At 40.6% G+C, this 17,702-nt stretch overlaps 1 protein-coding gene across 1 annotated transcript; it reads left to right on the top strand.

Annotated features, from left to right (window-relative positions):
• Positions 1-444: 444 nt before the first annotated feature.
• PWWP2A (PWWP domain containing 2A) lies at positions 445-16,177 on the top strand. The gene is given in 3 exon segments (XM_030459477.1): positions 445-495; positions 497-1,131; positions 13,321-16,177. Coding segments are annotated over 3 exon segments (2,382 nt in total). The 3' UTR covers positions 15,017-16,177.
• The last annotated feature ends 1,525 nt before the right edge of the window (positions 16,178-17,702 follow it).

Here is a 17,702-nt window from a genome sequence, read left to right as displayed (position 1 = left end):
CGCCACCTTCCCTCGCGCCCCCTCCCGGCCGCCCGCCCGCCCACCGCGCGGCTCCTGCCTCGCCTGCCTCCCCCTGACGGACGTTCGCGGCAGCCAATCGCCGAGGTCCCAGGGGGAGCCGCTCCTCCTCCCACCAATGAAACGGCAGAGCAGCCAAAAAAGCCCCGCCCCTCCAATCGGTAACGGCCTGGGAAGCGCCGGCCCGCGCCGCTCCCTCCTCTTCCCGGCTCTTTATTGAATGAAGACCCCGCTGGCCAACGAGAAGTTCCCACTGGGCTTGACGGACGTCTCCGCTCTCCAGTAGAAGTAGAAACTTGCTCGGCGTCCACCAATAGGCTGCCGAGTGCGAGCCTAGGGGGCGGGCTCTCCGTCCCAGGCGGGCGGGGAAGGCCGTGGTTATCGATCCCGCTGCTGGAGGGAGGCGGCGGTGAAGCAGCAGAGAAAATGGCGGCCATGGCTGCGGAGGCGGCAGCGACTGCAGCGGTGCCGGGCGATGGGGGGGGCCGGCGAGGCTGAGCCCGAGATGGAGCCGATCCCAGGCAGCGAGGCGGGAGCGGACCCACTCCCTGCCGTCACCGAGGCCGTGGAGTCGGTCGTGCCTGATGGGGAAGAGGCCGATGGGGGGCAGGTTGCTCCCGGCGAGGCCGAGGAGCCGCCGCCTGTGCAGCTCGCCCGGAGCCCGGCTGGGACTCGAGAGCCGGAAGCCGAGAGGACGGAGAAGCTGCCGCCCTCCACCCCGGAGGTGGACTCGCCCCAGGCCGAGTACCGGGGAGCGCCCAGCCCGGAGTCCGAGGAGGAGCCGCAGCCCTGCCCGCCGCCTGCTGGGCACCCTGAACTTCCCAAGGAGGAGCCGCAGCCCTGCCCGCCGGCTACTGGGGGCTCCGCGGAGCCGGAGCCCGGGGAGGAGCCGTCCCGGCCGGAGGAGGAGGAGCCGGATGCTGCTGATGCCGCCGCTGTCGAGCCCAAGTCCCCGGTGCCCGTGGCTCCGGTCGGAGGGGAGGCGGAGGCTCCGCTGCTGCCTGGCTCCGAGGTGCGGGTCACCCTGGATCACATCATCGAGGACGCCCTGGTGGTCTCCTTCCGGCTGGGAGAGAAGCTTTTCTCTGGGGTCCTCATGGACCTCTCCAAAAGGTGAGATCTCACGGGGGATCCCCCACCCAGCGGCGGGGGTCAGCGAGCCCGCCCAGAGCCGCCTGCCCGCTCCTCGCCTGCCTTTGGGGTGTGGGGGATCCGCGGCCCTCGGGAGGGGGAGCGACCCGGGCAAGGGCCGAGGGGCACGACGGCAGCAGCATCCCTGCATCCCTTCCCCTCCTTCCCCCGGGGGACCGGAGCCTGGCGCCCGCCTGAGGGCGAGCGGCTCCTGCCCCCGCGTCCTCCCCGGCGAACGGAGGCAGCAGCTCACGGGCATCCTCCTCATCCTCCTCCTCTGCCCCTCTGTCAGGGGGTGAAGGAGCGGGCAGGGTCCCCCCTCCCGCCGGGGCTGAACGCCCCGCTCCCCGCCCGGTGTGAGCGGTGGACAGGGCTGTCTTAACAAAAGTGCTGCTGAGGAGGGAGGAGAAAAAAGCCGGGAGAGGGTTGAGCACATGGGCACATCCTTTTGACTCGGTTGGGATTTGCGTCGGGCCCCCAGCAACCCTGTCTGCCGGGGGAAAAGGAGCAGAGCTGCAGCTTCGGGAGTTTATTCCAGTCTGTACAAACGTAAGGAGCCAGAGATCTGTTCTTCCTGTCGGCTTGGCTTGCATTGCCTATGTAACCTTATATTTCAGCACGTAACATTTTTGAATATAATTATTTTCAAGCCAGGGTCTTACTGTCCTGAAGTACAGTTATCAGTACTGATGCAATGAATGGGGTAAAGTTTAGTAGTTCTTCAACCCTTTTTTTTTTTTTTTCCGAGGAAGGGGGCTGTTTTGTATTACAAAACAGCTTAAGGCCTTATCAGGTTGTGAAGTTTGGGGTTTGCTTTTTACATTGCCTTCCTAGATCGAGGGGTTCTTGGGAGGCCAGAAGTCATCAGTGATACTGTGCATCTTTTAAACAATGTAACTACTGTTTGCAGGTGAAAATACCTCTTAGTGTTTGTCTCTTAGGGATATGAGCACTACACAAGTACATGAGAGAGAAGTGAACTTTGAGTAGGGTTATTATTTATAATAATTGGTATGTAAGTAATGTCCCCAAATTTAAACTGCTGGTATAGTTGGTCATATATCTTATCACTCCCTTATGTATTATAAGATTGATATTACAATGTAATGTCAATATTGTCAGTGCTTTCTAAAAGAAAAAGTATGAGGGACAAGAATTTCTGTCTGTCTGTCTGGGAAGTCCTTTTCTGAAACCCAACTTCTGCATAATGTTATGGAAGTGAGTTTTAAATTTATCGGTTTGAAATGCTAAGGTATCAATTTGTATTTTGAAGCTGGACACTAAAATGTGAGCTGAAAGCTGCACTCTCCTCAAGCGTGATATATTGAATGTCTCTGCCCAGAAATTGTTAGAACTGGTGCTGTAATGCTGGTTAACAGGGGCTCTTTTGTTGGTCTGAAGTTTATACCAACAAAATTACATTGCTGCCCCAGTTAGCAGGGTGGCAAAACCCATTCTTCTGTTCTTTGGGTCTGTATGTGTGAAGAAAGATAATCCCAGTTTCTCCCTTACTGCTGAAATCTTACTGGTAAACTTAGATTTACCACAAATATCCCCTCATTTGACTGAGGTTTTCTTGTGCACTGTGGATGCTTCAGGAGATCTACTGCAGTCCTTTGCAGTAAAGGCTATCTCTAGCAGGGAGACTGCTTCTTTTGCATTATGGCTTCAGTGGAAGCAAACTTCTCAATTTCCCCTGGTTTTAAGCACAGGCCCTGGAGCAAATCTTCAGAGTAAGCACTATGGAGAAGTGATACAGGAAGGTTTGTTCTAGTACTCCCAGATTCTCTTCTGCAGTGGAACCACTTAATTCCTTTCCATTCATATGATCTTGGGAGTTTCTTCAGAGGTGCTTGTTACATGGGAATCCAGAAAAATGAAATTTAAATTCAAAAAACCAAGCTCTTCAGAATGCATGGACAAGAAGAAACTGAGTTTCTAGACAGAAGGTCTATAATATTTGGCTGGTGACAAGTAAATATTTGTAGATCTATAGGAGTCTCTGTTCAAATGTCTCAGAGCAGGAAATGCAGTGGTAATTAAACTCAAACTTGGTACCTGTAAGAAATCAAAGCATTATCAGAAAACTGGTGTTGCATTAATGTCCAGGATTTAAATTCTATTCTAGATTATATGACTTTAGTGGTAAGTGACTGAATGATAGTACTATTTAGGTATCAGCTTTTTTTAAAAATATGCTTACTTTTTTGTAGCCACACATGGACTTCTTAGAACATGAACTTTTTTCCTGAGCCTTCCTTCTGTATCTGTGTCAGGCCCTGTAATTCTTCTAACAAGTTTTTCCACTGGACTAAAAAAAAAGAAAAGAAGAAAGGGTAGGGTTAAATCAAAATTGCCTAAATTCCAGCATGAAAACACTGGGTTTTCTAGTATGCAAGATAGGTGGTTACTGAAAGCTCATTCAGGTGTGGAAATAATCTTCTAAACTTTCCTAGTGCAAAGGAGATCAATACCTTAAGGCTGCCAGTTAGTATTAAATAACAATTTTTTTGGGTGTTAGAATTTAGATTCAGTAGCTTCAAAAAGTGATGTGTTCACTGCATGTGCTATTACTGTTTTCCTGGTATACTCTGAAGAAAGTAATTCTTCAGCTCTTTTTGAATCTTAATTTCTACTTTCCTCTCCAGGGCAATGAAGGTGTTACTTTACAGTACCAAGAAGACTGTTTTTAAAAACTGTCCACTGGACTCTTTTTAGCCTTCTCAAGTCACATTCAGAGTTACTTTAGCTTCAAGGTGAAAGAAAAGCAAAAAAGTTCCCATATATTTTTGGTCTTAAAAGGTTTTTTGTGTGTGTGGTTTTTGTTTTTTCTACTTTTTCCTAATCCCATTTCCATCATAAAAATGATGCATTGACTTTGCATTTTATTCTTGTGGACTTTGATATGAAGTCCACAGTGTTTGTATTAGTGGGTGTTTGTATTAAAGGTCTGGTTTCCTCTTCCACTCCTACTCCTTGTTAATAGGATGTCCATTTAGGAGTTGATAACACAAGCACCTCAATGTTCAGTGGACTTTATTCCTGCACGTATTTGAGGTAAGGAAGTATTTTCTCTGCCTGTACTAATGGCAGCCTTGTCTACCTGTCTCTAGCTCCACAGAAAGTTTTGAAAATCAGCAGTAAATAGGAACCCACATCTACAGAGTCTCAAATCAATTTCTTATGCAATAAGTAATAATTTAGAGAGGGACACATCCCCATTTTTGTTACTCTTGTGGCTTATTGCACAAATTCAAAGTGTGATCTGAGTGTTAAACTTTTTCACTCCTGTTGCCATTACCTTTTAAAGTGCCTTCTTGCATTCCAGGATAAGGTTCTAATGTGAATTCCTTGGTGTATACCTGATGGCATTGTGGTGATAGAGAGACAAGAAATGCAGCAGACCATCAGGCAGGCGAGAGGAGGCAATCCTGTCTTTATTTTGTTAGAATTGATAGTGAATGCTTGAGGTACCATTGTAGTTAATTTCCCTTGCTATAGGGACTGTTATTGAAAACTACTTGTTAGGGTTTAAAGAGGGCTTGTAAACTTGCATGTGTCCAACAAATGCCTGTTTGCTTGGAGTGTGTAAGATGTTAATGCCACCTGCTGGCTCAGAATTAGTGTAAATCTTGCTCTGCACCTGGAGGAAGTGTAAAAGTCAAAATGTAGGATTAAAAAGTTCTGCGTTTACTTTGCTCTTTTGGAGAGAGGGTGAATTATTTCTGCAATGTTTTCTCCTTTTCTTCCCAAAGATTAAAGGGAGGGGGACTAAGTTTATTTTCTGTTGTTTTGCCAACAGTCAGGGCTTGTATTTTCTACTTTATCATTTGACTAAAAATTTGCTTCTAACCTCACAGAATTGATGGACAGAAATGTCTTCCTCTTGTCTTTTTCTAAGTTGTTTCCCTTCTTACTTTTGTGTGATCATAATGAGAGTGGAAGGAAGAGCAAAAAGTCATTTTGTCACCTGAAAGCCACTGATAGACAGAAGGTGCCCATTGTATTGCTAGTAGACAGCTGTTTGAAATTAATCTTAATTGAGGTTTGCTGGTGGAAGATCAGGAAAGACTTGCACCAAATTGTGCATGAGCTATGTAATGAAAAGAAACTTTTATAGACAGCTTTAAATTCTTACAGTTCTCATAGCAGCTTTTAGTTATAGCATTATTTTTGGTGACTTTTGAAACCTACACTTTCCCCAAGTTATTAATTGAACTTTTTTATTGCAAAGGCATAAGTTTAAATAACAAACAGTTGCATGCATTCACTACTCTGTTTTGTCTTAATCTGCAAAACATCTGTTAGATTTTTAAATAATTTACATTTAGCACTTCTTCAAATTTGCTGCCTATGTACACTCACATTTTTTGTTTGTTTTTTTTTTGTTTTTGTTTTTTTTTTGTTATAAGCTCCCCAGGGTGAATCTAATGCCTTGTAAGAAAGAAAGAAAGAATTTGACGTGTCCAAGGAAGTTTGTAGGGAAAAAAATGTACCTGCAGGCTGATAAAATCTGCAGATGCAAGAAGGAAACAGCAGAATTTTTATTTAAATAATGTGGCATGTTTCTCTCCTGTTCTTAGGTTCTCTTTTAATAATAACTCCATGTAATAAATAGGGACAGTATTTTCTTGTCCTTGCCTGTATAAATTTTAAGTTCTGTAGGAGTACTGGTGTTCTGTGGTATACCTTCTCAACAGCAGAGAAATACCTGTTACTCAGGGTTGTGTAAGGCTGTGTTGTGGGTGGTGGTTTTCATTTTTGTTTTTTTTTTTTTAAAAAAAGACTCCGTTTGCAAGGTGTTCCTGGAAAGCATCACTTGTTCTTTTTTGTCATTTCTGGTATGTGTAAAGGAACTTGGTAGAATTATAGGCTTTAAGAAACAGCCATAACACTATTTTGATATTTGCTTTTATCCCTAGAGTATTGGGAGCATAAGAGTGATTGGTGTGGTTAGGAGGGTAAATGATGTATACCTTGCTTGGAACTGGCAGATGTTATATTGAGTGGTATAATGTACAATTTAGATTCAGAGGACAAGGTGGGATCAGAAGACCTTGTGGTACTGCTTTTAACTTAAATTTTTCTATGGTTTTTTGTAATATTTCAGTTTCTATATGAAAATAGTTTCTCTTGTGTCTCTATAGACATCTGAAACTTTATGGAGTGATATTTATGATTAGTTATCAAATACTTTTTGAAAGGCTTACTGATCTTAACGTTTTCACCTGGAAAGTGAAAATGGGTAACAAAACTGGAGTAGCTTTTAGGATTTTACTAGTATAGGTATAAAGCATGTTAAAGCTGCTGCTTCTACTGAAAAGGCCAATCTGCTTCTGATTTTGAGCCAGGACAAAGAGTGTGACTTTTACCTTTATCAAACCATTAAACCCTTATCTTGCTGGTAAATTTCTCTGTGCATTGTGCCTTAAACTTTCCTAAAATAGCTGTAGTCCACTGCTGTTCTTTGTTGGATTGTGATGAAATAGATGACAGTTAAGCTGTCTTTTTATTCTTATGGAATGCTTTCTTGCAACAGCATGGGTTGCTGTTGCTTTCTAAGAGTGGACTTGGCTTGAAGTGTTGAGAGAGAGAGAGAGAGTGGAGGTAAAATTTCCATCCTGCTTAAATTCTTTTTTCTTTTACACTGTTATGGGACTAAATTTTGTCTATCTTGACCCTAAATAGACTTAAAATTCACCCATTAATAAATAGTATTCTCTTCCATATGTCTTAAGTCTGACTGGCATGTAGATGATATTGTAGGGTATATTTGATGTATTTTATGCTAATCATAAAGTTTTGCAATTGTGTAACACTGCTAAATGTATCAGCAAAGCATCTACTTAAAATGCAGCTGACACTTGAAACTAGTAATGCAAAACATACTTAAAAATTAAAAGATAATTTCAATTTAAACAGACCTTTATAAGCATGCGAGTAAAATTGTGGTAGCAGAAATCTTACAGTTGGAGCATTTTATCTTTTAAAGTTTCCTTTTATACCCTTGATAGCACTGTAGAACTTTACAGAAAACTGAAGAAAATTCTGTGGATTCACTTGTAAATCCTTTCTAGCGAGGTGAAGCATCCTTCTGCTTATCACCTTAAGAGATTCTTCAGTCTCTACAGTAGATTATTCTTCAAAGTCTATGTCAGCATCCTGACTATGTGGGCTTCTGTGATTAATTTTCCTGGGAGTTGCCATCTTCCAAAGGGTTTCTAACCTCATGGAGAGATGTCCTGTAAGCTAGTACAGCCTTTGATAAATTTGTATATTGTTTAGAATCCATGAGTTGGTTCCACCTGTGCAGTGATTGCAGTAGAGGACCCAGGTGACAGTGGTTAGGAATGACAAAGATCAGCTACAGCCTTGGATACCTCCAGCCAGCTTTCTTGGGATAATCTTTCAAACTCAGTTCTACATCTACTGTGCTTTTGTCTTTCCTCTTACTTTGAGAGTGTATCAGAAGCAAGAGCTTGGATTTCAGGCAATCCTAGTGGATTTCAACCACTAGGTTTAACATTGATTAGTAAAAGACTTTGAGCATGTAAACTTCCTACTAGTTTGCTTGTAGCTTAATTTAAACTGTAATATCTTTTAACCAATTTTTTTCTTGGTGTTGAGTTTGTGAGGCAACAGCTATTCTTCTTCTTTTGTTATTTCCAAAGAATCACTTCCACTGCAGTCCTGTGCCATGTTTTTAGAGCTCTAAATGAAATAGGAATTTTCTAATCTGTTTAGCCTAGTGTTGCATTGCTGAGGAGGTGAGTAAGTAATTAAGTTGATAGTTTGGCTTCTGTGAATGCTTTTCCCAGTAAGGTGCTGGCTGTTAAACAATGTATTCCATACTGTGCTTTACTTTATGTTGTATATTTACTTTTTATCAATTAAATCATATGACTGTATAGGCTATTCCATAATCTGTTTTGAATACATGTAGTTTGGGGAAGTTCTGAAGTACTTTGTGTTCAAATAGCTGTGATCTAATTGATATGTTTTAATATAAACCTGCAGTTCAGGTACATGCATGAATTATATATACCTAGGTGAACATTATTTCTGTATATTATTATACTCCCAGCATTCAGAGTCTTTGAACTTGTATCCATGTAATAAAAAATAGTTCAGTTGTTGCTTATCTTGGCTTTTGCAAAATACCAAGGATGATACTGAGTACCAGAGCAGTGCATAAAAAGGTAATTGGTGATTCCTGTAGTCTGACTTAGTGGTGAAAATGAGTTTTGATCATAGTCTAACAACATGCTTAAATTAACACCACTACACTGGAAGTTCCTGTGCTTTGTTTCAGTGTGTTTGCAGACAAATGGGAAATATGTCTGGACAGGTACAGTGGGTTCTCTTCTTTGTCTCTTGGCTTTTTCATTTTTGTTTCTTTTAATAGAGAAGTAAAAGTTAGACAGTGGAAGGTAGCAATGAGAGCTTAGGGCTTTACATGGTAATATAAACCACTTTGCTCCAGGACACATTTTTTACATGTTTATGTACATACAGTCATGGATTTAAATGGGATTTTTCCCTTATCTCATGTTTGTTTGTTTGTTTTAAATACTCTTAACTGTGCTGGTTTGCATTTAAATTGAACAGTAATATGTATTCATTGCAATAATTCTGCTATAGAATTTGAAAAAAAAGTGTTCTTACTTTGCTTGATTTACTTAAATTTACATATCTGCAGTGCAAATCTGTATGACTTTTAAGTGGCAGGCTTCTAAGTTTGATAACCAAACTAGCTTTTACATAATTACAAAAAAATTCCATGGTTGCCTTTTCAGTAACTTGCAACTGAGAAACCATGGAAATAAAAACCTGACTGTTTTTGTCATATTTCTGTCTCTGCATGCCCCAGTCAATTGAAAGCTTCTCTCAATGTAAGATTACTGAACTGCCAGAATTGATTTTGTCTGTACCCCATTAGTCTCGTATGTAAATACAGTTTCTGATACTCCTGTAGCTATTTGACTTTAATGCATACATATATTGAAGTGATAGGTAGAGCAGAAATATGATTAGATCCTACTGGTTGCTCTGGTTACTTGTGAAACCTCTTAGAGAAAGGTTTCTTATGATGGGTCTCAACTTACTTCCTTCTCTTTTAGAGATGCCTTTTCAAAGGTAAAAAGAGCCAGGACATCTTTACAGGAGAGGCAGGTGACAGCATGGAAAACTGGCTCTAGTTTTGATTAGGTATGAAGCAGCAATACACTGCTTTCCAGAACCACCTTAAATTAGTTTGAAATACGTATTTCTTTGGTACTCCTGAGAGTTCAATTTTCAATCCTCATCAACAAATCCTTCTAATCCTTTAAGTGGTAGAACTAAGTTATGGAAGAGTGAGTGGTACAGTAAACAGCTGGAACTTGGGCATGATTATTATTATTTATTTTTTTAAGCAAACAGTATTTGGAGGTTCTTTTTGCAAGAATAGAATTTTCTGGAGGAAAGTAATATAGTAAGGACAGTAATACTTGGGGACAAAAAACTAAAAAAAAACTAGTTTGCTGTTAGAATAAAGACAGAACATTTCCATGTAATACTTAAATATGTGACAAACTAAACATGTAGGTAGTGTCACTAATGTAGCACAACTGAAATGGCTTCTTTTAAGAGGTGATCTTCTACTGCCCAGTCATTGATGGACATGTGATCAATAAATGTCATGATTCAACTTGAGTTAGTTAACTTGGGGTTTTTTTTTGTTTTTTTAACCTTTTAAAAATACAGTAACCTTTTAGTGCATCTTCATCTCTGTAGTAGGTGACCCACATGGTACTTCTTGCAGCTTTTATGTCTGATCTACATACTCATGGCACTCCTAGCTATTTCAGACATGTAATTGGTATTATTGCAATTGTATGAGAAGCAATTCAAGGTCCACCAACTGCATGTATGAAAACAGGGCTAGAAATTCTAGTATATGTAATGAATCCTTGTGTTCACTGTTGAAATAATTAGGTGCTGTGTCATCCCTTGTCTTGAACAGGTTTAAGATCACTTCTTTCTGCTTTTTCTCATAAGAAAAATACATAATTATTTGCTTTGCCTCGCTCTCATCTTGTTGTTTTCAGTCTCTCCTGTGTCATTCACTGTTCCATTCCTAAGTTTCTTTGCCACTGCTCTCTCTTCTTGATTTGTGTGTCATTCTTCCAAGTTGCATATTTGCCAAGGAGGAAACAAAGATCTTCTGAAAACTGAATGTAGGCACAGCCTGCTGTGGATGGGGCCAAAGAGAAGACATCACACAGTCAGCAGTAGGAAGGAATATTAAGTCTCTGGGCCTAACAAATTGATCTGGTACTTCAGGTGGACTTTGTCTTGACTAGTTATGTCTTTATGTATTGACACATTTTATGCATTTGAAATTCTAATTGTGCTGCTCTTGCTTGCGAGACAGTAGAACAAAAATCTAGGAAAAGAGAGATTAATTACTTGAATGGAATCCTTCTGGAGAACCTTCTTGCATTCCTCTTTATCCACTTCTGCCCTGGTCACTGCTAATAATGTTTAATTTCCTAATGCAGAGTCAGCATAAATGTCTTTTAGAAGAAAGGCATGTACATGGAAATGTCTTGTGAGGGGCAAGGAAATGCAGTTCCTGAGAAAGTGAAGAGAGTTGTAAGTGATGTTGTTCTGCATGGGTTTTACCTGTTTGATATCATGCTCCTCTCTAGTTCTAGTTTGTGGTGTGTTTGTCTGAGATTGAAATGTGCACAGCAGAGATCTTGCTGTGTCTAGGAGTTCTTGTTCACAACTTTTTTCCCAAATCTGTAATCTTTATCAGGTGGTGAAAGGTGGCATCTGGATCATATTACTTTTAAAAAAGCTGATGCAAGTAATGCTGGAAAAATAATGCTAATTTAATTATCGGCTGATAGTTTCTTTTAAAGCCCTACTTAGGATTTAGTAACTTGCTCATAATCCTTAGTGGGAGGAAAAGTGTTCATGGAAAAGAAACTTATTTACGTTTGGTGGACTTCTGGGACTTGGGGAACTTAAAGCTTGGTTATGCGTGAGTCCCTTGTGCTTTATAAGCCAGATGGTAGGCTGGAAAAAAGCCTTTATTGGCTGCTGATTTTTTTATAGCTCACTGCAGCCTTCACTAGTGCAGTAGACTGTATTTAGTTAGACTGCTTGTTTCTGTAGGGACAACTGAAGTTCAGTTGGAGTGGACCCAAACCTCAAAAATTAACTTTTGTCAAATGGTGTAGGATATTTTGTGGTAAGGAGCATTCTTGAGCCCATGGATAAGGACTGAACTGCTCCAGTTGCCCAGCTGGGCTCCTGCCTCTGTCTCCAAGAGCTTGCAAGTATGAATGTAACAGTACCCAGGTGCAGGATGATAACAGTGCCCATGTTCATATGAAACTGCAAATTATCACATGTTCAACTTCCTTTTTTTTTTTTTTTTTTTTCCATGGTGAGAGAATAATTTCGTTCCCTTTGCTTAGGCTGCCTGCTGTTTCCATTCTCCCTTTGTAATGAAGTGCAAACTGGATGGATAATTTAATCTTGGATGGGTTGTTTGCTTCAGTTGCAATTTTTAAATGCAAAGAGACTTAACAGATAAGCAAAAGGGCAAACAATTGATATCTTCTGTTGGTGACAGTGTAAAGAGCCTTCTAGCACATCATGGTGTTTTTTTTTCAAAACCAGTTTTGAAGAAATAAAGCCAACATGTAGGCACTTGTATAAACTGTGGGCTTGTTGTAGGAGTGTGAATGGAACATAGACTGGTATTCAGCATTTATCTTGTTGAGACACAGCTGTAGATTGTAAATAAACCTCAGTTCAATCAGTTAAGGGGATGTTGCAGTTGAGCAGCTCTAGTAGAATATGAACCAGCATTAACCTGAGGACAAATTGTGAGTAATAACTTCATTTTCTTGTCAGGTGGGATAAGCATGATGGTCTTTTTTTAGCCACTCAAAATGGATGATGTGGAGTATCATGTTGTTACTGCATTAAGGTCAAACTATTAAAATACCATTTAATACAAGCCAAGTGCTGGTGCCTGAATGGGAGCTGGAGTTGGGCAAAGCTCAGGAGCAGCAAACAGCCTGGTGGCAGCTCTGTAGGGCTGGGACCTCAGCTGGTAGATTGTGGAGTGGAACAGAAGGAAGATTAAAACAAGCTTTTGTGATCCCTTCTGCCCTGTTCTGGGGATGGAAAGGTACATTGTTGTAAAAGGAATGTGCTTATCATGGGATCTTTTCTCAAGAGAAGGCAAGCATAATGCCTTGCAAACTGATAAAATGTTTCCCTTAGCACAAAGCTCTGCAGAAAGTATTGTTTGCCTGTTAGGCAAGGTGTTACTTCTGTTACTGTAGGAAAGTTGAGCTAATGCCTGAGGCAGACTGGAATTTTTCATTCTCTTTTCTCAGCAGATGATGGAGGTGAGACATCCTATGTGTATCACACTGGGCAGCAGAGATCTAGAGCTGTCTGGAGAAAAGTAGGCAAAGGTTTAAAATATTGCTTGCTTGCAGAACAGGGAGAAATGGTTTGTGCTGTGTTGAAATAAGAGTGGTTTTGCTGGAAGAAACTCAAACTACTAGGCCTGCGAGCTTTGTGCTGTAATGCATCAGCTCAAGTGCTAATCTTTTGTGGATGAAGAATGATGGCACTCTGTTCAATGCAAGCATTTATGTGGTTCATATTTGCCTTGATTAAATCCAAACAATATTTGGCCCTTTGTGCTATGCTAAAAATGGAAGAATTTGTTAAAAGTTACTGAAGGTGCCTTCTTCACATAAGTTGACTGAAAACAAAGATTAATGTTGGGTAGATTTGGGGTTAGTTGATGGGATGAGTGAGTCCCTTTTGTGTTCACAGACACTTCCTAAAAGTATCAAGTTAATTCATGTACTGCTGTGTCTAGGGAATTATTTTTTTTTGTCACACTTTCAGGGCATCTTGCTGATGTAAGAGAAAATGATAATAAGTGAAGCTGTATATGTCAAGTCTATGGACTTGGTTTTGGAGCACTGCTTTTTCCAAGAGGGTAAAGGGTAGATATGAAGCCTGAATTTTCCCAGATCCTGTGGCTTTCCAATGGTGGTTATGTAGTGTGGACAGATTTTCAAATTAATTTTAGTGAACGCAGCATCAGATCCCCTCAAAACCTTTAATTTTTTTTTTTTTCTCTTTAAGGTTTGGACCCCATGGAATCCCTGTGACCATATTTCCTAAAAGGGAGTACAAGGATAAACCCGAAGCCATGCAGCTCCAAAGTAAACCATTCCAAGATGAGGCACAGGTGAAGTGTGAATCTAATGCTGCAGTCCCTGATGACTCTTCTCTCACGCAGCCATCAGAACCCAGCATAGCTAAAAGCCTATGGACTTCTAAACCACCTCCTCTCTTCCATGAGGGAGCACCATATCCTCCTCCTTTGTTTATCAGGGACACATATAACCAGTCAATACCTCAGCCTCCACCCCGGAAAATTAAGCGGCCCAAACGTAAAATGTACAGGGAGGAACCCACTTCTATCATGAATGCTATCAAACTACGACCCCGACAGGTCTTGTGTGATAAGTGCAAAAACAGTGTTGTTGCAGAAAAAAAAGAAATTAAAAAAGGTGGCAATGCAAGTGACTCTTCAAAATATGAGGAGAATAAAAAACGAAGAAACGAGAGTGTGACTACTGTGAATAAAAAACTTAAGACTGACCATAAAGTGGATGGAAAAAGCCAAAACGAAAGCCAGAAAAGGAATGCTGTGGTCAAGGTTTCTAATATTGCTCACAGCAGAAGCAGAGTTGTTAAAGTTTCTGCACAAGCAAATACTTCAAAAGCGCAGTTAAATACAAAAAAAGTTCTCCAGAGCAAAAACATGGATCATGCAAAAGCTCGGGAAGTCTTGAAAATGGCCAAAGAAAAGGCACAAAAGAAGCAGAGTGCAACCTCCTCTTCCAAAAATGCACATTCAAAGGTCCACTTCACACGGCGTCTTCAGAACACCAGCTCAGGTTCCCTCCCACCCCGATTGCGTTTAAAGCCACAAAGGTATCGGAATGAAGAAAATGACTCTTCTCTCAAGACAGGACTTGAGAAAATACGGAGTGGCAAGATGGCAACTAAGCCCCAGTCTCGCTGCTCCTCCACCCGCTCAGCAGGTGAGGCCCCTTCAGAAAATCAGAGCCCCTCAAAAGGCCCTGAAGAGGCCAGCAGTGAGGTTCAGGACACAAGTGAAGTGCATGTAACTGTTGAGCAGGATGAACACCAGACACTGGGCAAGAGAGGCAGCAAAAGCAATATAACGGTTTACATGACCCTTAATCAAAAGAAATCTGACTCTTCCAGTGCATCAGTTTGTAGTAGTGATAGCACAGATGATTTGAAATCTACCAACTCTGAGTGTAGCTCTACTGAAAGCTTTGATTTTCCTCCAGGCAGCATGCATGCACCTTCCTCCTCCTCCTCCTCCTCCTCCTCCTCTTCTTCAAAGGAAGAGAAAAAGCTCAGTAATTCCTTGAAAACGGAAGTGTTTTCCAAAAACGTCTCTAAATGTGTCACACCAGATGGCAGGACCATATGTGTAGGGGACATTGTTTGGGCCAAGATTTATGGCTTCCCTTGGTGGCCAGCCCGTATCCTTACCATAACTGTGAGCCGGAAAGATAATGGCCTTTTAGTTCGCCAGGAGGCTCGCATCTCTTGGTTTGGCTCCACGACAACTTCTTTTCTTGCTCTTGCACAGCTCTCCCCCTTTTTAGAAAGCTTCCAGTTGCGCTTTAATAAGAAGAGAAAGGGGCTTTATCGCAAGGCCGTCACAGAGGCAGCAAAGGCTGCTAAGCAGCTGACCCCCGAAGTTCGGGCCCTGCTGACGCAGTTTGAAACGTGAACGTGGAGAGTAAGGTAGGCAAGAAAGCTGGAAAGGCTCCCCAAATTTTCTAGCCTAGGGAGAGAACTACCACGAAGGACTTGCCAAGTCAGAAGTTGCACTCGGTTGACTGCTCTTTTTTATACTCAAGTTGTTCCATTTGTAGGGGTATCTTGAAAGTTGAATTTGAACACATAATCAAAATTAGCCTAAAGTGAGAACTTCAGTATTTTTCAAGTGAAAAAAAATTTTTTTTAAAGAAAAAGAATTCCTCAAACACCCAATGCATAGGAGCCATAGCCTCAGCTGAAAGGCAGCTTATTTGCAGGGAATTTTTTAGTAGTTTCTACCCAGTATGTAACTAGTTGCTGTGTGGCAAAGGGTTAACACAAGGAATTAAAGTAGTAGCTGTGACCTTTTTTTTTTTTTTTTTTTTAGGTGGCCCATCAGGGAAGTAAGTCTAGAAATGTAAGCCTTGTCTAAATGGTCTTTGAAGATTATTTTAAACAGTCTCTAATGTTTTTAGTCTGTCCAGTGCAAATTGGTTCAAAGCATGCTTAAACATCTTGGGCTGGCTTCTCACAACCCACCTGGACCAGTTTAAATGGCATTGGAAAACTTGTGAAATTTTTAAGGAAGAAGAATTCATGTAACTTAAAAGGCCAGATTAAATGGGGTTTTATCGTAGTGACCACTTAAACACTCAGCATTTCTATGCACATGGGGGCACAAATATAACACTTCAGGGTTTGAGAAGCTGAGAGGGTTGCCTGTAGCTCTAAGACAAAGCTGAGCAGTTGCTCAGTGTTTGGGATCAAGGGCTGTTAATGCTGCATAGGTGTGAATCATAACTTCTGGTCTTTCTTCCTGAAGAAATCTTTCAGGCCATTTGCCTGGAGGTTTAATTAAGAGAGGCTTTGTTTTGAATGTGTAAATAATTGATTGCTGAAATTGGTCAGATTTTCTCCTGACTGGTTGTTCCTAAATTCTTAGGATACGTCCTAGTAAATTACACTTTGTGAATTGTCAGATGTGTAATTGTTGCATTTTGGATGTATCTAACTTCATTTTTTTTAATATTTCCGTTTAAGGTATCTGTTTGCAGGTCAGAAAATGAGAATATGTAATTGTGTAATGCTCTGAAATGTAAAAAACAAACTGTAAATAAAATCGACTAAATCTGAATTATTTGTGTGTGTTTCTCAAAAAGCTTTGAAAAAAATTCAGGATGTTAGAGTACTTGATATGTATGCCGTATTTAGAGGACACCCTCTTAAAAAGTAAATTGTCCTTTTTCACACATTCTTAAAAATAACTGCTTGATGTAAAGTACTGTTCGTATACTTCAGTCTTAATTTTGAGATTAAGTGATTATCTGTCCCTTTTGTTTCAAAACTAGCTCTGTAGAGGGCTTTCTGTAAAGTTGATCAAATTTCTCCCTTAATTAGATTTTGTTCCATATATTTGAATAAAGACTGTGGATAATGTCAGTTACACAGTGGGAAAATGTTTTCAGTTTTCTCCATCTATCAGACCCATTCTCCACTGTTAACTTTTCTTGCATATCCTTTGCTCAGTGTTGGGCATTTTCATGCAAATGACTTTACAAATTTTTTTTTTCCTTCTGGTTTTGGTCCTTATCTGACCATGTGAATTCCTGTCTCTTCTCCAACCCACTCCTGTTGTTTCAGCCTTGCAATGCCTTGTGAAGATTCTCTCAGTGTTCATCCCAAAGCAGTTTTCATCCTTTTTTTTGCCTATGGTTAGGCAATCATGACAGATGTAAAAAATTTAAGTTTATACTGAAATTAGATTTTAAACAGGCATGAAAATAGGAGTAAGGATTTAATCATCAAACCCTTAAAACCTTTTTAAGTTAATCTTAAGTTTCATGTGTTTATGATACTGTCTGGTCTTTCCCAAGCATTTAATTTCTTTTTACCTTTTTTAGTTATTTTGTTGTGTCCACAGAACTATTGCAAGTCTAAAGTGTCAAATACATAGCTGTTCAAATTTTACTCAAGTTTATGGTTATCTCTGTTAGGTGCTAGTGAAGCTTCCAAACATACCAGCTTTACCTTGGCATTCTAACAGTTACCAAAACCAAAAAAAACACTGGTCAATGCTTTTTGAACATGATAAACACACAATAAGTTTCATAAAAATGAAAAAAAAAATTGAAAAGCAATAATCCTGTTTCAATTCTATGTATTCTTTCCTGCAAACAGAAACAATTACTCTATTTAAGTAGATAAGCCGTACTTTGTTATTAAAACAGACTGTTTTTTTAAGCCAAGAACCCAGACAATGTGATTTAGATGTCTACACTAGTTCCTTGAGGTTTAGAAGCTCAAGTGAACTGGTTATGAGGTAGTTGTTTTGAGCCAAGTAGTGGTGAAATCAGTAGTTACATTGTTAATTTTTCTTTAAAAGACATGGAAGCTTTGTACTCTTCTTTCAATCAATAAAAAAGTTAGAAAAACCTAGAACATACATAGTCAAAGTTTGCTCAGGTGTTCTCTGGGAAGATGAGAAAGCAGTAAGTATGAGAGGGGTTTCTTTAGATTGTTTTATGTTCAAAATAACTGTTTATGAAAGGTGTTTTAAAGAGTCATTTGTAGATGATCAGTCTTTCAAGAACTCAGTGTTTTAAAGTGAATGTGGAGTATCACTTCAGACATCAGGTCTCTAAAGAAATAGACTCTTT

The sequence above is a fragment of the Calypte anna genome, chromosome 13, assembly GCF_003957555.1.
Source record: "Calypte anna isolate BGI_N300 chromosome 13, bCalAnn1_v1.p, whole genome shotgun sequence".
Lineage (NCBI taxonomy): Eukaryota > Metazoa > Chordata > Aves > Apodiformes > Trochilidae > Calypte > Calypte anna.
Note: the sequence above shows the minus strand (reverse complement) of the source record. Positions and strands in the feature narration are given on the sequence as shown.